Source organism: Temnothorax nylanderi, unplaced genomic scaffold, assembly GCF_030848795.1.
Source record: "Temnothorax nylanderi isolate EJ_2023f unplaced genomic scaffold, tnyl_v1.0 TNYL_tig0157_pilon, whole genome shotgun sequence".
In the NCBI taxonomy this organism is placed as follows: Eukaryota; Metazoa; Arthropoda; class Insecta; order Hymenoptera; family Formicidae; genus Temnothorax; species Temnothorax nylanderi.
Window position 1 is genome coordinate 267,380 of NW_027249219.1, and position 22,780 is coordinate 290,159.

At 38.7% G+C, this 22,780-nt stretch overlaps 1 protein-coding gene and 1 long non-coding RNA gene across 2 annotated transcripts in view; one reads left to right on the forward strand and one right to left on the reverse strand.

Moving 5' to 3' along the window:
* The window catches only part of LOC139777660 (sodium channel protein Nach-like), a 197,930-nt gene that overhangs the window by 120,587 nt on the left and 54,563 nt on the right, over nt 1–22,780 (reverse strand). The window contains exons 5-6 of the mRNA XM_071715222.1: nt 16,853–17,004; nt 14,674–14,779 (exon numbers count right to left, since the gene is read on the reverse strand). Of these exons, the coding sequence (XP_071571323.1) occupies nt 14,674–14,779; nt 16,853–17,004 (258 nt within the window). The remainder of the gene's footprint in view (nt 1–14,673; nt 14,780–16,852; nt 17,005–22,780) is intronic.
* Nucleotides 28–572, forward strand: LOC139777673 (uncharacterized). The gene is made up of 3 exons (XR_011719404.1): nt 28–234; nt 328–389; nt 480–572. It is a non-coding gene; the product is annotated as an uncharacterized lncRNA (long non-coding RNA).

The window sequence follows — 22,780 nt, forward strand, 5'->3', positions numbered from 1 at the left end:
AAGGAATACGGATTATATGAAGGATACGTCAACAGAGACACTTTAGGCAGCTGGCAGAAGTGCATTGCCGCAGTCCAACAATACTTGAATCAAAGAAAAAGTATAGGTATAGACAATACCAATCCCGATCCAGCTTCGAGAAAGAGATACATTGAGGTAGCCAAGAAGCGCAATGTCTCGGTCAGATGTTTCGTCATGACGACAAGTATAGAACACGCGAAACATAATAATAAGGTAATCGGAAATTAACATTAACCGTTATCGTGTGAAAGAATCGTATGAAGTAATGTATCCGAAAATTCTAATCGATTTATTATTATATTACAGTTTCGCGAGTTGACTGATCCAAGCCACATTCCAATCAACGAGATTATTATCAACTCCTACGTGTAAGTAGATTTTAGATATATACATCTCTACTCAAAATTATTTGTCTTTGGATATGTATGTAATTATACTTTGATGTTACTCCTTTGCAGGTAAATGGTCGACAGAAGCTTACAATGTGGTACAAAATTGTTCCTCAAAGGGAGTTGCTGCCCAAACTCAGATTGAAGGTCGCATTCAAACTAATATTTATGATAATATTTCTTTTATGATACAAAATTATGAGGTAAGTAGTTATTATTATTTAATCTTCGAGAATCTCTTTGCAGATGCGCAAATTAATTGAAATTAATTGATTTTTTTAAAGCTAATTTCTCTTACTGAAGAACTGGTAATGAACGGACATGCTGAACAAGTAGCATGGGACCAGATGAATGAAGCCAGAAACACTTGAATTCATCTGTACATAAGAGTTGTCAAGAAACTCTACAATTTTCACGCATAATCCGCGATTCTTAGTCAGTATGGACTAGAGTTTAATACAATCGCCATTGATGATCCCCTTTAATCGCGTCAAAATTGATTATTTCGCTTTTTGACTTTGTTCTTTACTCATGTTGTAAAATAGTTTTCCGATTGTGTAGAACATTTTTATTTAGAAAGAAAGAAATTTATAAAGATTGCTATATTAACCGTAGAGTAGAGAAAACAATAAAACTTAACATTTTACAAAGTAGTGTCACATTTAAACTAGAACATTGTATCGAATACTCAGACGAATTAGGAAATTCGTTTCTACGTGATTTATATCTATTTCTGATTGGGGACGATTCGAGAACTCATTGAAATAATTTAATTTCTTTTCACGTTTAAATTTAGGTCACCGTAGATTAAACTTGTTACCTTAGAAGTTATTGTTAAATGGCGCATTTTATTTAATATTCCGCACTTCACTGTTGTGGCATAAAATTATTTTATGTTTCAAAAGATGGAGACTAAGCTTTCGGATTAATCCAGATGTACGCATATATGTATACTGTATATATTTAATTAATTGTTTACTTAGATATCGATGATTCTTGCGCGATATGCTAATACATTTTTTTCTATGCAAGATTTCAATGCAGCAGAAACTAGTTAACTGAGAAAAAGAGTCTATAAATGATTCGTAACTCGTGCAATTGCACTCAACTGGAAACGTTTGGCAGTTATGAAATGTTAATATTTAATATTGTTGTTAAACATAATATAGAAATATTTTTCTCGGAAATGTATACAAGTAAGGTTACAATCATTAAATCGCTCATAGTGCTCACGTACATAACTTTGTCGCGCGCTGCGATTAACTCAATTTATTATAATTTATTATAATTTTTTAACAAAGCGAAAATATAGCGATAATATGGCGCAATGAACATCGTTACGTAATAATCATTCGTAATTCATTTTCGTGTATATAATATGTAGCTGACCGCAATCTTTGACTCTATTCAAATTTTGTACAACACTTCATTTAGCATTGTATTAATCATTAAGTAGCTTTGAGTACATTTAGTAGGTTTTGTATATTCGTCAGTTTAATCCTTGAAGTTATTAAGACTTACATCAATTTTTACCGCAAGTCCTCTTACATCTTTTATACGCCTTCTGTAAAATATATAAAAATATATCATAACTGAATTAACTCGCATATCTTGGTCTGTCTTTTTTTTCTCCATTGTTTAACTTCTATTCGCCTCCCGACTTGACATACGTATACGCTACTATACTCGTCCAAGACGTTATTCGCGACATTTACAAGCTCTCTGTCTTTCTCTTCAAACGCTCTAAAAAAAAATGTGTCGTCTTGAAGTGATTGATCTCCCTAAAGGATTTAAAAGTTACGCTTTGCGAAGACATAAGATATACGTTAGCTGGAAAATCGATTCACAGCGGGATTAGAAAAAGACGGAATGTTATGCGGTCGGTTCTTCAACAGTATAACGGGTGAACGTTTCGCGACTAGGTTAATCCACTTGCATATCGGTCATTGCGATCTCGCTCTTGTACTTGACTCATCGTCATGAGACTAGCTCCATTGTTCGCGAAGATACTTTTCTCTTGTTCTCTTTTCGACTACCCTAAGGCGCATGTGTGTGTGTGTGTGTGTGTGTGTGTGTGTGTGTGGGTGTGGGTGTGGGTGTGGGTGTGGGTGTGGGTGTGGGTGTAGGTGTGGGTGTGGATGTGGGTGTGGGTGTGGGTGTGGGTGTGGGTGTGGGTGTGTGTGTGTGTGGTGTGTGTGTGTGTGTGTGTGTGTGTGTGTGTGTGTGTGTGTGTGTGTGTGTGTGTGTGTCAAACGTTACCTATTATTAACGTTACCTATTATTAACAACTTCAGACACATTACATTTTTATTTTTAATAAACATATGTATAGCATTAACATTAATCATGCTATATTGCGATTATGTTTTATGTTGAAATTGAAAAATATATACAAGGTGTACAACTAAAAGGGTTACAGATTATTATTTTTAAAAAACTAAGCAAAATATTAAATTGTTGTTTTCTTTAGAAATAATAGTCCGTAACACCTTTAGCTTCACACCTTGTACATACTGTTTATAAGATTAAGATGCGTAACACTACAAAAAGGCATGATATCCGTACAAAATTACCTATTTTAAAAAAAAGGTAAAAAAAGGCGCCAAGTACACGCATAGTAGTGTATATGTATTATGTTGTTACCTCGAAAAAAACAAAGTGGTAGTATTATACCTCCAAATAGCTTTACTCTGTACATACTGTTTATAAAATGCGTAATACTACAAAAAGGCGTGATATCCGTACAAAATTACCTTTCTTTAAAAAAAGGTAAAGAAAGGCGCCAAGTACACGTATAGTAGTGTATATGTTGTTACCTCGAAAAAAGAGAAAGTGGTAGTATTATACTTCGAAAAAACCTAAGTAACAAGTGGTAGACGTACTCTTTGTATCTCGAAAACTCTCGAAAAAATCTAAGCAGTAGTATCTTTATTTCCAAAAAATTATAACCCAAGTGATACACATCACAAAATTATGTTACCTTATCAAAGAAGAGTCGCGCTTCAAGTGATCTATTACAATTACAAAAAAGAAATGATATCTCTTTAAATTACAGCGCCAATTACAAAGAGAACATATATATTGCCTCAAAAAATAATTGTTGCACTACTTTGAAAAATCTTTAAATGATGTCAATTAGAAAAAGAATGTATGATAACAATTTTATAAGATTAAAAAATTTTATTTAAATTTAACAAGGGAATACAAGATATTTAAATACAAAGTTTACACATGTGTATTTTCTAGTGGTCACAAAGAATTACAGAGGAACAGTACAAAATAAAAATATTTTATTAAAATATTTAATCCAACGAGGGAATACAAGGTATTTAAATACAAAGTTTATACACTGGGCAACAAAATTATCGCAACAAAAATTTACGTAAAAAATTTGCCCAACTTCAAATAAGCATAACTCCGCGAAAAATTGTCATATCTGAAAGATTTTTTTTTCATTTTAAAGGGTGAAGTCTGTATTTTAAGGAACCATTGTTAGATTTTGAATTTAGCCTTCCGCCCTCCCGCCGTTCTTCGAAAAGTAAGGACGTGTTACGTCTCCAAAAAATTGCATACTTTGACACATTCTACGGAGTAGAATGAATTTTTTTCGTAACTATCATGGCAACCATCGTAAAATATGGACTTTTCCCTGCAAATTAAAAAAAAAATTAAGTCCGTACGATTTTTTTTCGCCGAGTTATGGCTTATCAAAGTTACCTATGCATTTTTGTGCATTCAATCACCGCCAACATTAGTATTACCCGATGAACACTTCGGGGAGGTTATTGGTCGGATTTTGCCTATCGTGTATGTGTGTGTGTGTTAGCAGAGATTTGCGCAAACTAATTTTTATTCAAACGAGGCATTGTTACGATTTTGTCTTTTGGTTCCGAATGAGCAATACAATACAGTGACTGCAATACTGTGAAGTTTTGTAATACTGAAGTAAGTAACTTCACAGTACATTACTTCTGTAAGTATAACTTCACAGTATTGCAATCACTGTATTGTATCGTTCATTCGAAAACAAACGACAAAATCGTAACAATTCCTCGTTTGAATGAAAATCAGTGTGCCCAAATCTCTGCTAACACACACACACACACACACACACATACATACACGATAGGCAAAATCCGACCAATAACGTCCCCGTAGTGTTCATCGGGTAATACTAATGTTGGCGGTGATTGAATGCACAAAAATGAATAGGTAACTTTGATAAGCCATAACTCGGTGAAAAAAAATTGTACGGACTTAATTTTTTTTTTAATTTGCAGGGAAAAGTCCATATTTTACGATGGTTGCCATGATAGTTACGAAAAAAATTCATTCTACTCCGTAGAATGTGTCAAAGTATGCAATTTTTTGGAGATGTAACACGTCCTTACTTTTGGAAGAACGGCGGGAGGGCGGGAGGCTAAATTCAAAATCTAACAATGGTTCTTTAAAATACAGACTTCACCCTTTAAAATAAAAAAAAATCTTTCAGATATGACAATTTTTCGCGGAGTTATGCTTATTTAAAGTTGGGCAAATTTTTTACGTAAATTTTTGTTGCGATAATTTTGTTGCCCAGTGTATATGTATTTTTCAATAGAATAAAAATTTAATCACAAAGAATTACAGAGGTAACAGTACAAAATAAAAATATTTTATTAAAATACATAAATTTTTCTCGTAAAAAAACTTGGCGCTTCTAGACCTCAAAATTTTAAATAAATAAATAAACTTATCCTATACTTAATTATAAGCCGCATTATTCGCCGTCGTCACGCACACCCATATCACTCGCTCGCACATACACACCACGCTGATAATCATTTTGTTAATTTAAAAAGATATCATTTCTTTTTTGTAATTGTAATAGATCACTTGAAGCGCGACTCTTCTTTGATAAGGTAACATAATTTTGTGATGTGTATCACTTGGGTTATAATTTTTTGGAAATAAAGATACTACTGCTTAGATTTTTTCGAGATTTTTCGAGATACAAAGAGTACGTCTACCACTTGTTACTTAGGTTTTTTCGAAGTATAATACCACCACTTTCTTTTTTTTCGAGTATAAATGTGCTTCATTCAAGCAAGTTTTCTTCGTTTAACGCAATATAATCTCATTTCAAGATTATATATTCTTGCGTATACCTATACAAGTATATCAGTGATTATTTGATACTTCTTTTTTTTCTGTGCGGCCGAGGTATGACAGCGTGGTTAGTTTCGTAATTATAATTCATATATGTGTGTACATACATGAATGTATACACTTTTTTTTATTAATGAAAAGAATAAGTTGTGTGATTCTGCAGAATAATACATTGTAATCGACTGTCGCACAATAGTACTAAAATAACACCTTATTTTGACTTTTGAACGCTGATAGCGTTTAAACGGTCAATTATTGTGAATCTTGCCTATTGTAACTTTTGATCAGCATCACATAAACTATTTATTTCCAAAGTTTCAGTAAATTTCACCGAATTCCAATTTCCATAAGAGTTGTGCAGGGTCCTTTAATTACTTAGGATTTATAATCTTTGTTTAAGTCGTTAAAATAAATAAGATTTTTTCCAAACTATAATGATATATGCATTTTTAAAATATTTATAACACAAAACGAGTTATCATAAAAATAAAACTAAATATCTTCGAGTTGTAAAGTCTTAAAACTAAGAATATAAAAGATTTCTTAGAATCTTAACACAATGGAACTAAATAGGCACTTTATTTCAAACACTTTCTCTCGATATTTTAATAGTCTACACACGTTAGAAGAAAAATGTGTTAATAACAAATGAGCTTATAAATGTATCTCGATATGTGGTATCTTTTGACTATATTTGTATATACGTCTCCGTTAATCTGCTTTAATAACGTCCATAATTCCAATGTAAGATATGTAAACATCAATTTACACCGTTATAACAATAGGGTTATAATAATAGTAGTTATTTTACATCCATTAGTGAAGAAATATGAATTTCTAAATCTGATTTTGAAGAAATGTAACTAAAATATTTTAATTCTTAAAAATTTTTATTTTTCATAAACTTGAGATTTTAAGATATTTTTGTGAAAGAAACATTATTTTTTAACAATAATTTCTTGAATATTTAAATAATTAAAAAATTTGGTTAGATTAAAATGAATTTATATAGGATAGTCCGAGGCGAATCGGATCACAGGGTGAATCGGATCAATATAAGTTTTAAGACAGTTTTCGTTAATTACTAATTAGCACGATAAAACAGTTTGTTTGAAACAAAACACTAACTGTCTTAAGACTTATATTGATCCGATTCGCCCTGTGATCCGATTCGCTTCGGTCTACCCTACGATATGCAGTCACGCGGAAAATACATATATATATAATATTATTTCGTTTAAGATTAAGATATTCAATAAAATTTTTCTTTACAAAATTAAACAAATGTTAACATTAATTTTAAAAACTAACTAAAAAATATTATAGATATACAGTAGGGGAGACCGGGGCCTAACCGTCGCCGGGGTTGAACCGTCAAATCAAATATCTCGGAACCTGTATATTGTGCGAACTCGCTATTAACATTGTAAACGCTGCTTATGGTACCCATGTGACCAACGGAGTTTCAACAGGTTACCTGCCGTGTTATGATTTTTACGAGGGCAAACGTGTTTTTGGAAGGTGAAAGTTACATTTTCTGCGCGTGGAAATTTTGTAATATCTGCAATAATATTTGCTCTCCAAATCTCGAGGTACGTGATTATAAAGAGTAATGCATGCTGAACACGAATCCAGTGTAGTTTTTTCATTATCGTTGATGTCTAATATTTTGTGGGCGATCAAACCTGAAACTTGTGTTTGGGGTTAATCCGTCAGTAAGCAGTCCGGGTGCATTTTCAAGGCATTCTCGGGCATTTCCAGGCTCACTGCATATGGAATATGGATGAGACGGGAATTACAACCGTTCAGACACCGAATAGAGTCATCGGACGTCGAGGAGTGAAACAAGTCGGGCGAGTGACTTCTGCGGAAAGAGGAACCCTCGTAACTATTTTTTAATAATGTTTCGCATAAAAATTTTGAATAAATTTTTATATTTTTCTCTTAAAAAACAATTATTAAGATGTATCCTATCATTTTTCAGGATTAGATGTACGTATATGTATTGAAAATGCAGTGTGACGGTTAAACCCCGGCATTTTTGAGATTTCAATTTTTCCACCGTTGTCGTTTTTGCTCTATACCGGTTAAACAAAGCGACGTAGATAAAAATTTCCTATATAAATTTTGTAGCTAAAGGTTCACTCTTTACAGTGGTATACCACTTTTGACTAAAATTATTTATTTTCTTGTTAAAAATCGGCACCGAAAAAAAAACTGGCGGTTAGGCCCCGGTCTCCCCTATATAGTTATAATTATGTATTATAATTACTCAATTCTAAATGTATTATTTACTTTGATTATTTAAAACAAAAGATATAAATACAAATAAAATGTTATAAATAAAAACAAAAGATAATTGGTTATTTAAGATAAAAGACATAATTGAAAGTATTTTAAAAATAAAAATGGATCTCAAATATTTTAGTCAAAATCACATTTATTGGGAAGAATGTTATTTCCGGGGCTCCTCAATTTGGATAGGTGTATTTGATAGATCTTTCGCTGAGAAAAAGGAATGCCGCAAACCACAATGCGCTACGATGCATAGTTTTCGAGATATCTATACTATTATATAAAATTCTTACGGGTGGTGTGTTCGGCCGTTTTTAACTTAAAAACTATTGGACCGAATTTCAAAAGTATATAAAATAGGGGTAGAATTTTCTGGAAAGTGCTATAGAGTGTATAGTTTTTCGTTACCGATCTTTTTTGGAACCGCTATCCGAGATTTTTCCAATTTTTCGGGAAATAATTGACCAAATTTTAAAGAATTGTATATAAAACAGGGGTAGAATTTCCCGGGGAGTGCCATAAAGTGTATAATTTTTTGTTACCGATTTTTTTGGAAACCGGTATTAAGAATTTTTCCAATTTTTCGGGATATAATTGACCGAATCTTAAAAAATTGTATATAAAACAGGGGTAGAATTTCCCGGGAAGTGTAATTTTTCGTTACCGATCTTTTTGGAAACCGGTATCAGAAATTTTTCCAATTTTTCGGGAAATAATTGACTGAATCTTAAAGAATTGTATAAAATGTGATATAAAGACCCTCGAAATTCAAAGATAGATCGGACGAGGCTGTAAGGGTCACACGCGGATCAATGTGTTTAAATATAATAATGATTTATTCATCAAGTTCCAAAAATCCAAACGTTTCGGCTCCTGTCCGAGCCATCCTCAGTGGAATAATATTAACAATAATAATAAAATGTTCTTCTTAACAACATGGCGAGTTTACTGTTTGACTTATTAAAATTGAACTTACGGATGCACATAGAATTGTTAATCAATCACAAAGACAGATTTTCCATCTCACGAGATGTATCACTCGACATATTCCGATGTATATCTGCAACGACTTTTTCAGAATACAAGGTATTGCATTAAAAAGATTTTCTCAATGTGCTCATAGTAGTTTGGATAGAAAATGCGAATGGCTTATCAAAAAACATAGTTTGTCTAAAATAAAACAGATGAAACCTATGCATTATGTCTATAGTAGTGGGAAGACTGGCGCTGCCCCTGTAAATTCGGATACATTTGAAGTCCATATTGATCCTCTCGATTTCTTGAGCACATCGATTAAATCCTCCTTTACCACCACTAAAGATAATTGGTTTATCAACTTATCTGCAGTAAAAATACCTGAAAATGTGCAATGTCTCTTACAGCTGGGTGAAAATTTTTCCTTACCTATTAATGACACGAAAAAGACGATTATGGACTTCATTAAATGTATTGAATGTAACACGAGAGGTTTACATATTAATCAGACATTGAACATTAGAAACCGTTCCATACCAATTATTAATAATCTCCTTTCATTTTCCCACAGGAAATCTGTCGCGAGTGATAAAAAAGTTATTGCAGTTTTCTTGCAATCGAGAGAGAGATTGATTGATTGATTGATTGATTAAGCGTTATTTATTATACGCTCTGGGACACGTCCCCTAAAGCGTAAAGACATTAAACCAAAAATTTACACAAGTTACAAGTCAGCGTAAGTACAAATGAAACGCAATAAGAAGAAAAAAGAGAAAGAATAGAGTAGAATATATAAGAAAATAGAAGTAATAGATTACATAGCTTATGAATATTATATCAAATACATAAAATGTCGCAGGTATGCCAGAGTTACGATTTAGACTGCAGGAGTAAGTGCTTGTAAAATTTACTCTTAAAATCGCTAATAGATGAGGCATTGCGGATGTCAGAGGGAATGTCGTTCCACAGCTCGGCGGCTGAGGAGCGGAAGGAACGCTTAAAGAATTCCGTGCGGCACAGAGGAAGACTAAGGGAGGCACACTGGGACCTAGTGTCATGCGAGGCGGAAACAGTCTTAAACACGAAGTTACTGAAAATAACTTGCGGTTTTCTCCTCCGTAAGACGGAGAAGGTCAGGTTTCCCACAAAGTACCAGCGTCGTGACTCGACTCTGAGCCAACCAAGTCTATCCAGGTAAGGAGATATGTGCTCATCCCATTTTGCCTTGAAAATGAAGCGGACACACTTGTTGAAGGCTCTTTGCAGACGAAGGTCTTGCTCTCCAGTAATGTTGGTTTGAACCGTGCAGCAGTAGTCGAAAGCGGAAAGATAAGAGCCATGACGAGCCTAACACGAAGAGAAAACGGCAGGAGATGCCTGCCGAGTCGGAGCTGATAGAGCGCCGAATTGACTCGAGAGATTGTTTTCGTGGTCTGCTCAGCCCAGGAGAGCGTGCTGGTGACAGTGACACCCAGATACTCCACCGTGTCCGTGTAAGGCACAGAGGAACCGTCCACAGTGATAAAGGGCAGGGAATCCAGATCCAGGCCACCAACACACCGAGACGTCCCCAAGATCATCGCCTTCGTCTTCTTGGGATTAATCGTGAGCTTGTTTTCGATTGCCCATTTAATTACCCGACAAATATCCTCGTTGATGCGAGCAATGGCGTCAGAGAGAGACCCAGGCTCCGCGTGGAGATAGACTTGAAGGTCATCGGCGTAGAAATTGTACTTACAGTACTTTAACACGCCGCCAAAGCCCAACAAGTACAGAATGAACAATATAGGTCCCAGGACTGAACCCTGCGGCACTCCCGCACGAACAGATCCGGCAGACGATAGCCCACCGGAAGGGTCGCGCACAGCCTGCGTTCTGCCTGTCAAATAAGAACAGAGCCAACGCAAGACCGAGCAAGAGAAACCAAGATCCCTGAGCTTGCTGATCAAGAGCCGGTGGCAGACATTATCGAAAGCCTTTGTGAAATCGAAAAATACAGCGATGGTAATCATCCTCTTGTCCGCCGCCAGCCTGATGTCGTCCAGGACTCTAATCAGTGCTGTCTGCGTGGAGTAAACTTTCCTATAGGCTGACTGGAAAGGGTCCAAGACATCACGATCCTCAAGGTACTCCACGATCTGGTCGGCCGCGATGCGCTCCAATGCTTTGGAAACAGCGCAGAGAATCGAGATCGGCCTGTAATCGTTGAGCTCAGCAGGGCGCTTCACCTTGGGGATAGGGCAGATAATGGCGCGCTTCCAAATTTCCGGAAAAACACCATGAGAAAAACAGAAGTTAAATATATGTGTCAGTACAGGAAGTATACTAGGTAGAGCCCTCATGATCATACTGCGAGGTAGCTCGTCTCTCCCTGTGGCGTCCGTCCGGCTCTCACGCAGAGCCTTTACAACGTCTCTCGGTTCAATGTGTCTCCAATAAAATTTAGTATCCTCATATACCTCCTCGCCCAAGTAGAAAGCCTCGCGGGTGCCGGGATCAGTGTTATTTCCCGTAAAATGACTATTCAACTCATCAACGTCGAAGACAAGTTTTTCCATCTCCTTATGTGATCTCAAAAAGCCATAATGTCTGAGTTTCTTCCAGATGAGGTTGGGCTCATTAATACCCTGAAATTCCCTGTGAAAATAATCGGCCTTAGCCCTACGCACCTCGAGCTGCACCAGGTTTCTGAGACGCTTAAAATGGTCGTACTTTGCGTTAGTTTTGCTTCTTTTCCAGACTCTTCTTGCTCTGTCTCTTGTCCTCATCAGTGACTTGATTTCAGGCGTGAGCCAGGGCGCAGGCAGGTGCCTGGGCTGGATGACGCGGTGTGGAGCATGGTTATCGTAGCAGATACGAAGAGAATCGTTTAGAAACCTAACTTTAGCGTCAATATCACAAGATGCATAAAGGTCCGTCCAGTTCTGCGCGTCCAACTCCGCAAGGAAATCCTCAAGGTTAAAAGAACGGAAGTCGCGAACACGTATGGTGCGCCTGGGGATGCGGTCTATCTTGATGTCATATGTTATTTCAATAAGATCATGCGCGGATAAAAAGCAAGCATCACGCTGTGCGTAACCGATCAGCTTATCCGCCTCATCTATGATACATAGATCAAGCAACGTGGAGGCAGTACGCGTGTGGTGCGTGGCAGTGAAGGGCACAAGAAAAAGATTTGCCGCACGCACAAATGAATGAATCTGCCCAGAGTCGAAAGTATGAGTACAGAGATCCGCGTTGAAGTCGCCGAAAATTATCGAATGTCTATAATTAACTGACAGGTCGGAAAAAACATCAAAAAAGTCAGAGAGAAAGCCGCTGTGCGGAGGTCTGTAAACGACTGCGAGTAAGATTTTGGAGCACCGATTGATTGACACGTCGATAATTAGAAATTCCGGTCTTCCGCGGTACATGTTCTCCGACTGTCGCAGGGACGACACGTGGAAAGCGTCGGACACGTAAATGGCAACCCCCCCGCCAGTCCTATCAGTACGATCGCATCTCAAAAGACGATAACCGCGAAGAGGAATAAGATGGTCGGGCACATGCGGCTTAAGCCAGGTTTCCGATAGACAGATAATGTGGTACCCCGCATCGATGAAAAAAGACTGAAATTCGTCGAAATGCGCAAGCAGAGATTGGCAGTTGACATGACAGAGGCGTAGATGATTCGTAGGGTCGTTATCCATAGTTTATGCTGCTAATCCTTTCTGACATACGTCTGCGTAAGATGGGACATTTCTTGTTGTCGAGGGCTGAATGATGTCGTCCTGCTTGAGGCAACCATCTCCTGCAATTTCCGCACTCCGGTGCCCCGCCCCTTAAAGTGCAGTCCCTAGTTTCATGGCCGCCTGCGCAGTGACCACATATAGTCGTGAAACGACAGTGCCTCGCGAAATGCCCGAAGGCGAGGCATTTGTAACACTGGAGGACCCTAACGTAGTCTGTGATCTCGCAGGCGGAGTAGTTTAAAAATATGAATCGATCTTTAAGCAGGAGAGTGCGGATGTCCGGAGTGACCTCAATCACGCAATTGGTCACGCGCTTATTATCTTTCTGAGGGAAAATGTACACAACTTTTATCTCAGGCGCATCGTGGTCCTTTAAGTTAAGGTTGATAAGATCATCCTTAATCTCCTCTCTGGACATGACGCATGGCACTCCGCGAATCAGCAGCCTAGGGTTGACCTTGCCTTCCTGCTCAAGTCTGAGCCCCGCGTCTTCAAGTTCCCGAGAACTTATTATCTTGGGCAGATTCACGGTAAGTGCCTCTATACGCACACCGTTGTTCCTCGCTGACGTGATTCTGTTGACCTTGAGGTTGTACTCAGATGGCTTAATGGTCTTTTGCAGCACTTCCCTGGTTTCCCTAAACGTCTTGTACTTCGCGGAGAAATCCTCCTTGGGAGTAACAATCAAGTTAGTGGTTCTTGGCACCTCGATAGAGGAGCCGCAAGCCACCCGCACGCGCGATTGCTCCGAAACCACCGCTGCATAAGAGGGCGCAGAGGAGGCGCCGGCGTTCCTCTGCTCTGTTGTCTGGAGATTACCGCTCAAGCTAACCGTTAATTTATCACAGGCATCGGACAAGGCGTCGCCCAACATGCCTCTAACCGCTTCCACGAAGTTAAACTGCTGAGAATCGCTTTCAATCGTCTTAAGATATGCCGCAGAGAGTTCGATAAATGCCTCCTTACAAGCACGAAAGGCAGATTCAATCTGAGTTCTTTTTTCAATTCGAGAGAGAGAGAGAGAGAGAGAGAGAGAGAGAGAGAGAGAGAGAGAGAGAGAGAGAGAGTGAGAGAGAGAGATAAGCAAATTATATACGCATGAAGGCAAGCAATATCAGTCCGACTCAGATGCAATCAGAAACGAACGGAGAAGATCTTTAAAAGCGAGAGAGAGAGAAAGAGAGAGAGAGAGAGAGAGAGAGAGAGAGAGAGAGAGAGAGAGAGAGAGAGAGAGAGGGAGGGAGAGGGAGGGAGGGAGAGAGGAGGGAGAGAGAGAGAGAGAGAGAGAGAGAGAGAGAGAGAGAGAGAGAGAGAGAGAGAGAGAGAGAGAGAGAGAGAGAGAGAGAGAGAGAGAGAGAGAGAGAGAGAGAGAGAGAGAGAGAGAGAGAGAGAGAGAGAGAGAGAGAGAGAGAGAGAGAGAGGAGAGAGAGAGAGAGAGAGAGAGAGAGAGAGAGAGAGAGAGGAGAGAGAGAGAGAGAGAGAGAGAGAGAGAGAGAGAGAGAGAGAGAGAGAGAGAGAGAGAGAGAGAGAGAGAGAGAGAGCGAGTAAGCGAGCGAACGCGTAAAAACGGATTAATGGACGGATTCGCGAGTTCCTCCGGGGCGAAGCCCGGGTAACCAGCTAGTCAATTTATATAATCTATAATACCACCTCTACTTAAACGAGCTCGTAAAGCACGCCACGAACCCATGTGGCAGCTTGTTTCGCATGGAAAGTGTATGCGTGGAAGCAGTAGGTTCCGTCCCCCTGCGGGGGGCTCCACTACTGTTAAACTAGACACATAGTGTGCCTTGCAAAGTACATGCGTGAACTTTCCACGCGTGGTAAATTGCAAATCCATGTAATACCGTACAACAATATTGCTATTATTACATTTAAAAATCGATATCTCGGAAACTATGCATCGTAGCGCATTGTGATTTACGGCATTCTTTTTCTCAGTGAAAGATCTATCAAACACACCTACCAAATTGAGGGGCCCCGGAAATAACATTATCCCCCATTTATTGAATTTTTCTACATTTAATATATAAATATTAAATTATTAATAATTTGTGTTGATTTCAATTAATTAAAAATTAGATAGATAAGTAAGAAAATATTGATTAAATTACTTTTACTCCATATGCTCCGATAATTGTAGCGTGATAATCATTCGGATCAGAATTTACTACTACAGTCATACCGGTTTCAAATCCGCAGGCGGCAGATCTTTCAACACTTTAACAATTTAAAAATCTATATTAATTGGAAAATATAATGTAATATAATTATTTGTAGAATGTGCAGAGTCGGACTATGATATTCATAAGCTTTTTACTTTTTATTCAGATATAAGAAGACTAATACTTTTTTCGGTAATTGTTTAGAATTTGGACTTTTCCCAATTTTAAAGTTTTCAATTTTTTTTCTTTGCGAAAGAATGTATTTTGTTGTCAAGTTGAAGAATTGTACGGGAGAGATAGAAAATCTTTTTTCTTTACGAATTTTAGTAACTTTTCTCAATTAATGTTTTCGGTAATTATTTAGTTTAGCAAACCCAATGACCTTGACTTTGACATATGTCGTCAAAGTTATCCTCCTGAGTAACCTTTAAAAGGTTTTAGCCGTCACTCGTTGTTTATTAAAAAGTTATTAACAAAAAATAATTTAAATAAAATGTATATAATTATTGAACAACGCGTACATAAGAATAGTGAGTTTTTATGTTGACCTACTGTAGGACTTCTTGATATTTGTTATTGCTTATTAGAACTCCAAATTTCTTTTACTTGAAAGTAGGGTAGACCGGGGCACGTTGTCACACGGGGCACGTTGTCACATCGGCTTTATTTAAAAAACTAATAACCAGAGAGCAGCACCCGTCATTCCCAAAACGTGTTAGTGTATGCCCATCTTTGGTGTGTTTACAGTGTTGAGATTGCTCCAGCCGTGTTGACGTAAAATCAACTTGAAAGTTTTTTGCGACCGTAAGTAAAATTTTATTGTCTAATATTCAACGTACTGGACATGAAGCTTATGTTTTTTCAGAATAGACCTTTATATTATCTTAAAGTATGTACTTTTACCTACCGCGTGCAATACCTAACCTTATGAATATTTCAAACGTGTCGGCCATGAGGCTGTTTGGAGTAAAAAAATGCCCTCGGGGCACGGTGTCACGAATTTTAATGTCATAGGTGCAATTGGGATATGGTGCGCTCCTACAAACGGAAAACTGCGAGAGCCGCAGTAGTCGATCTAGAAGTAATTCGTCTTGCTGTTAACGATCAATAAGTTGCGCATTCGAGTGAAATTCTTGTATTTAGATTAAGACGAAAACTTTGTTCTTTTTGTACTTTTTTGAAATAAAATAAATGTTTCTGTGAAGGATTTTACTTTTTTACATTGCAGCGCACTATAATATATTGATATTTACGTTGAATACAGTTTGGATAACATTTTGCATGCAATTACATTTGATGTGACAACGTGCCCCGGTCACGGGGCACGTTGTCACAAGCGACCTGTCGTTATTTATTGTTATGTAACAACTGTAGAGTAACAATCACACAAAATTCGATACTGTCCAATTGAAGCTGAGGGTTCACTCGAAATTTTGGCATATCACAGTACTCTCAAATATTGAATGTAAAAAATACAAAAAATATTGAAAAAAATGTGTGACAACGTGCCCCGGTCTACCCTACAGTAATTACTTTTAACATAAAATGATTCCACATGGGTTTCCAACTTTCTAACTTTCCACGCAAAGTGCGGTCCATCTCACTCCACCCTCTACTTGTTTACTCTCTTTCCCGCCCAAGCATTTACTTCCATATGCAAATAAAGTCCAAAGTACGAAGTTAAATACACACGTCAATTAATGCCTGTTTGTGCTGAAAAAAATAGTTAGATCACATATTCTTCGACCTCCCCCATTGATTATATTATTATTGTCGAAGTCACAACAAAGTTTTTTTGTAAGACAACCGCAAAAAATATCAAAATTGGGAAAAGCCTCCATTCTAAACACTCTTTTTTCTATTTTGACTTTTCTTATTACAAATTAAATCATAAAATAATTTTTTGTCTCAATATTTACTTTTACTTGTATATATACGTTTATTGTCTCCCCTCGGGGTTGCAAGGCGTTTTGAAGGAACGTTCCAACCCTTACACACTTAATCTTTAATTTTACTTATTAAAGAAAATATTATTTTCTTATAAACTTTCTGATTTTTTGTATAAACCTTAAAATATTTCGTAAAGCTTAAGAACTCTCTTTCGGCTCTGCAGAAATAATGTTTATACTTGTCCAATGTTATTGTATCTGGAAAAGTGTAATAATTAAAACTGCAGCATAGGCCATCTCGTGATAAACTTTGCTTGAAATATCTGTCACATTGATCAATTGTGTCTTTCCATTTACACATTGTTAATAAAGTACTGCAGTTTCGTGTTATCTGAAAAAAAAGATGCAAAGTTAGCTTCTTTAAAATAGATGCGTTAAAATGCAAAACAATTGCAATGCACGAATGTACAAATACAATAACAATAACGTAATTGTTGATAAATTATTTAGTAAAATAATATTATTTTATATCAATCATCTTTATTTCTCTCCCCTTCCGGGGTTGGAAAGGCGTTTTTTTTCAGTAAAAACGTTCCCAAAAACCTTTACAAGCAAACTTACAGTAAAATAATATCATTTTATAAATTAATATAATTTAAATTTTACATTATTATGCATTCTATTTATCAAGTGTATTTTATAAAGGCATAATATAATATTTTTTAGATACCAAAAAAATACGATCCTTTTTCTACAAAAATTTACTTATAAAGCAAGTAAGAATTAGAAAATTAGTATTTAATTTAAAAAAATTCTATAAATAGTTTAAAAAGATGAAGTGGAGCTTTTATGTGTCAAATATTAAGAGCAATTTCTTGTTTTACAATAAAAATTAAGTTATTTAAAATCAAATCACAAACACACACACATCCATGCGCGCGCGCAATGCGTAAAATCCGACCAGCAACCTCCCCGTGGTGCATATCGGGTAATACTAATGCTGGAGGTACTGTACCTTTCGAACTTCATAACTGTCGGACAACACTTAATGGAAAGGAACTTATTACAGTGTTTTGAAAAGCTCTTGAGGTAAGCTACTAGAATACGCAATAAAATATTTCCATTTACAAATTACACGCGCGCGCGCACACACACACGCACACGCACACGCACACGCACACGCACACGCACACGCACACGCACACGCACACGCACACGCACACGCACACGCACACGCACACGCACACGCACACGCACACGCACACGCACACGCACACGCACACGCACACGCACACGCACACGCACCACGCACACGCACACGCACACGCACACGCACACGCACACGCACACGCACACGCACACGCACACGCACACGCACACGCACACGCACACGCACACCCACACGAACACGCGCACGCGCACGCGCACGCACGCACGCACGCACACACATACACACACACACACACACACACACACTGTTACCGCAAGTTTATGTACTGTATAAGGTATTTTATTTTATCCAGAGTGTTTCGTATTGTTCGTATTTATTATGGCTCGAGCGTATGTAGCGCGATTATTGTGTCGAGTCACGCATTGTTAAGACGATTATTTGAAAGCAATCGTGAGATTCCGTCAATTCCCAGAATCTCAGGTGTCGCTCACCGACGATTTATCAGTTATTATCCTTCTTCGAATCGGAGGATCACTGTCAATCCTAACTCCATCGCCTCTAGCACACATATAATACGAAGCATTGCTCGCTAGTTCGAGTAGACAATAAACGAGACTTATATAGAACGATAATTTGTGACGATACGCGTATTCGTCACTAGCGCTACGGCCCTGACGGCCATCTAACACGTGCCCAGCGTCACGGCACACGTGTTTCTGTGCCCGGGCGATGGGGCAGCCCCCACCGCTCTCACTCGGGGTATAAATAGGGGACTCGAGCCGACTCGAGTCACCAGTCCTGTCCAGCTCCTGCTCCCGACACGACCACTCTCCGAGACCGCTTCACTGGGTTGGGTGCCCCCAACCTCGTCCTCCGTGCAGAGAACGGGCGCCCCCGTTCTCACCTGGGTGCCCCCAGGGTACGGGCCACCCCAGCTGGGTGCCCCCGGTTGGTTCTACCTGCCCTCTCCTGCCTCTGGGTCGCCCCCGACCCTTTCCGCCGTACGGAAGACGGGTGCCCCCGTCTTCAAGCCGGGTGCCCCCGGTGTACGGGCCGCTCGCTCGGGTGCCCCCGAGTGAGCTCCTGACCACCTGACCGTCCGCATAAGGCAACCGTGCCTCCGCGAATCCGTCCGCGTAGTATAAGTCTAGCGATAAGTACTTGTCCGCGAATTCAAGGTAACCGCGCCTCCGTCTCTTGTCCGCGAATCCTAGGCAACCGCGCCTCCGTCTCTTGTCCGCGAATTCAAGGCAACCGCGCCTCCGTCTCTTGTCCGCGAATCCAAGGCAACCGCGCCTCCGTCTCCCGTCCGCGAATTCACCCCACACACGTACACAGCGGCTCAGCGGAGCAACACACACCCACGCACATACACTCACGCCCTCCACCAAACTGTATCGCAAGATGAAGAATAAAAGCATATTGTGTAAAATCAACCAGTGTCTCCACGTTTTCTCATCCTGGCCCGGCGAGGTAATTCCGTGCGGGAAAACGCGACCGTTACAAATTTAAGAAGCTTTCGAATTATTGAGACGCTGCAACCTGTCCGCTTTCTAAGTGAGCGTGACCACATTATAAGCAACATGTGGGCCTTAATAACTAATTTTCTACACGGGTCTCGACCATTTTCTAACTGCGGAGTTGGTTACGCAGGCCCTTTTATTGTGCGAGAAGGCAAACGGCGAAATGCTCGTAATAACAAGGTATGTTGTGTATTTGTGTGTCTCGCCACAAAGGCAATTCATATAAAAGTAGTCAGCGATTTAACGATCGAAGCATTTCTGGCCGCCTTCAAGCGTTTTATTTCCCGTTGAAGAAGCCCGGTTTCCATGTATTCCGACAATGGTACCAATTTTAAGAGCGCATTACGCCAGTTGCCAGAATTATACAAATTCTACAAGGCAGCTGAAAATTAAAAAGCAAAAATAAAACAGTTTTGCTGCAATTTAAAGATATCCTGGCAGTTTATTCCGCCCGGAGCCCCGCACTTCGGCGGGCTGTGGAAGTCCGCAATAAAGTCCGCGAAATATCATTTGCAGCGAGTTGCGGGCGACTCGCATCTCACTTTCAGGAATTGCAAACGACATTATGCGAGATAGAATTAAGCTATACTTAATTCGCGTCTATTAACGACGCTGAGTTCTGATCCGAACAACTTATCATATATTACGCCGGGACATTTTTTGATTGGGCGATGTATTGAGAGGGTTTTTCTTGCCGAGATCTGACCGACATTAAGAGGATCCTATAGTGACGGCCGAACTTCCTCAACGTCGGTAATGTCAACATTTCTAAACCTGTTTTCTATGTTATATATCTAAATCTGTCCTTGTCTAACGAGAGGCATCTGTCTTTGTTCGATTGCTGCGCCATCTCTCGCTACACGCAATACTGCTTATCCTATCAACCTGAATGTGCTTTTGCACATATAAAAGTTAAAAGAAGTAATCTTTTTTTCTAGGCTTTCAATCTTAGTTCTAATTGCACGATATTGTTCTGAAATGTTTTCCCTAGGTCTGACCGTATCTCATTTTGTATATGTAACCTGTAGTATTTTTGTATAAGCAAATATTGTCGTCAGTGACAGCTGTATGTGCTCAAATTTTTAATTTTTTTTGTTTTTGGTGTAAAGTCGACCAGACAGACCTACATTTTTGTACGTACTTCAATTCTGTAAAAGAATTTTGCAATTCCGTAAAGCCAATTAAAAGTTTAACTCATTTAACTAAATGTCGGTAACGACTGCCACTATAGGATCCCCTTAACGAGAGCAGATTGGTGCGCTGACAGAGAATCGAGCAACTCCGCCAGCACTTTTGAAGTTGCTAGAGCCGCGAATATTTAAATCAGTTACAGCAGCGGCACAAGTGGACTACCAACAAGAGCGAGTAGCTGAAGGTCGGCCAGATGGTACTAATTAAACAATTCGGTATTTCACCTTTGCTATATGGATTCTTAGCCGTGTGACCGAGACTCACCCTGGATCGAACGGCATTGCCCTATCGGCAACGGTGGCCACAACCAGGGGACCAATTGTCCGATCGCTGTCAAGATTGGCGATCTTACCGTTAAGAAATTAAAGTTATAAGAGATTTCATGCTCTCGGTTTAAATAGAGATTGAAAAATTTTATGTATTATTTGACTAACAAGGGAACGGTCGGGGGTGTCCGAGACCGATTTGGATGCGCTTTGGATATGTTGTTGAGCATCAAAAAATATTAGACTCGTATTTTTTTTTTGCGGCTTATCTCGACGTTTATTGGTCGAAAAAACCCGATTTAGAACCTACCCGATTTGGATGCGCTTTGAATATGTTGTTGAGCATCAAAAAACATTAGACACGTGTTTTTTTTTGCGGCGTATCTCGACGTTTAGGGGTTGAAACAACCCCTCGAAAATAACGGATTTTATAGTTTTTAGCGAATATCTTCGAAAATATAAGGCGTATGAAAAAAAGTTTGGTACAAAAGGTTTATGGCTTTTTGTGCTCTTTACAATGGCGTAATCAGATTTTTCAAATTTGTCACATTTTTTAATTTAACCCCACCCCCACCTATTATTTTTGCCAAATATAACAATTTTTCCAACGCAAATTTAAGAGCGTCAAATGCCAAATACATCCATGTGTATTTTTATTATGATACCATTATTAGATTTTTGGCAAGACGAGATGATATGTGGTATAGGCGTCGCGCTGTAGGTAGGTGTTGCGTTATTTCTGTTCAAGTTGCGCCGTACGCTTAAAAATTTCCATTTCAACTCCGGGATGACCGAAAGCGCTGATGCGAAGGCCAGCGCAAGGCTATTTCGAGAGTCCTGGACTAGCAACGGAATGTCGACTCCGACATTATAAATACCGCCGAATTGTATCGGGCGGGCAGTCGCAAATTGGAAAGAGACGGTATCAAACCTAACAAAGACCACTCCATTAATTATAAAGTGCGTATTTATTTATATAATTAAAGTTCGAGACAAATATTTAATTTTAATATCTTTCAGAATGAAGTTTAATCCATACAATGTAATAATGCTACTTTCTGCAACTTTCACTGCTTTCAACTATTCACCAAGTCCGACAACTTCGGAGGAAGAAGAAGTAAAAGAAAACATTGAACGTATACTACCACCTTCACTAATTTGGCTCTCCCATCGTGCTAGTTGTCGTATTGATGTAACTTTTTTGTACCTTCGTTTAACTCCTTCAAGCGATCTTCCCCTTGTTTTACCACTCCTCCAGTATTCCACAGCTTGCCTTTTATAGTCACTTGATATTGTTGCCTCAACAGAGCTGCAAGTAACTTCTTCCGGAAGATATACTTTACCATCATCTTCCTCAAATAAATCAACTCTTTCCGGTTCTGGAATCTCATATATATCATAAAAACCTAAAGTTTCTTCCTCTTCTACGTCAAATTCTTGGTTTTGTATGTCAAGCAGTATACGTTCAATGTTTTCTTTTACTTCTTCTTCCTCCGAAGTTGTCGGACTTGGTGAATAGTTGAAAGCAGTGAAAGTTGCAGAAAGTAGCATTATTACATTGTATGGATTAAACTTCATTCTGAAAGATATTAAAATTAAATATTTGTCTCGAACTTTAATTATATAAATAAATACGCACTTTATAATTAATGGAGTGGTCTTTGTTAGGTTTGATACCGTCTCTTTCCAATTTGCGACTGCCCGCCCGATACAATTCGGCGGTATTTATAATGTCGGAGTCGACATTCCGTTGCTAGTCCAGGACTCTCGAAATAGCCTTGCGCTGGCCTTCGCATCAGCGCTTTCGGTCATCCCGGAGTTGAAATGGAAATTTTTAAGCGTACGGCGCAACTTGAACAGAAATAACGCAACACCTACCTACAGCGCGACGCCTATACCACATATCATCTCGTCTTGCCAAAAATCTAATAATGGTATCATAATAAAAATACACATGGATGTATTTGGCATTTGACGCTCTTAAATTTGCGTTGGAAAAATTGTTATATTTGGCAA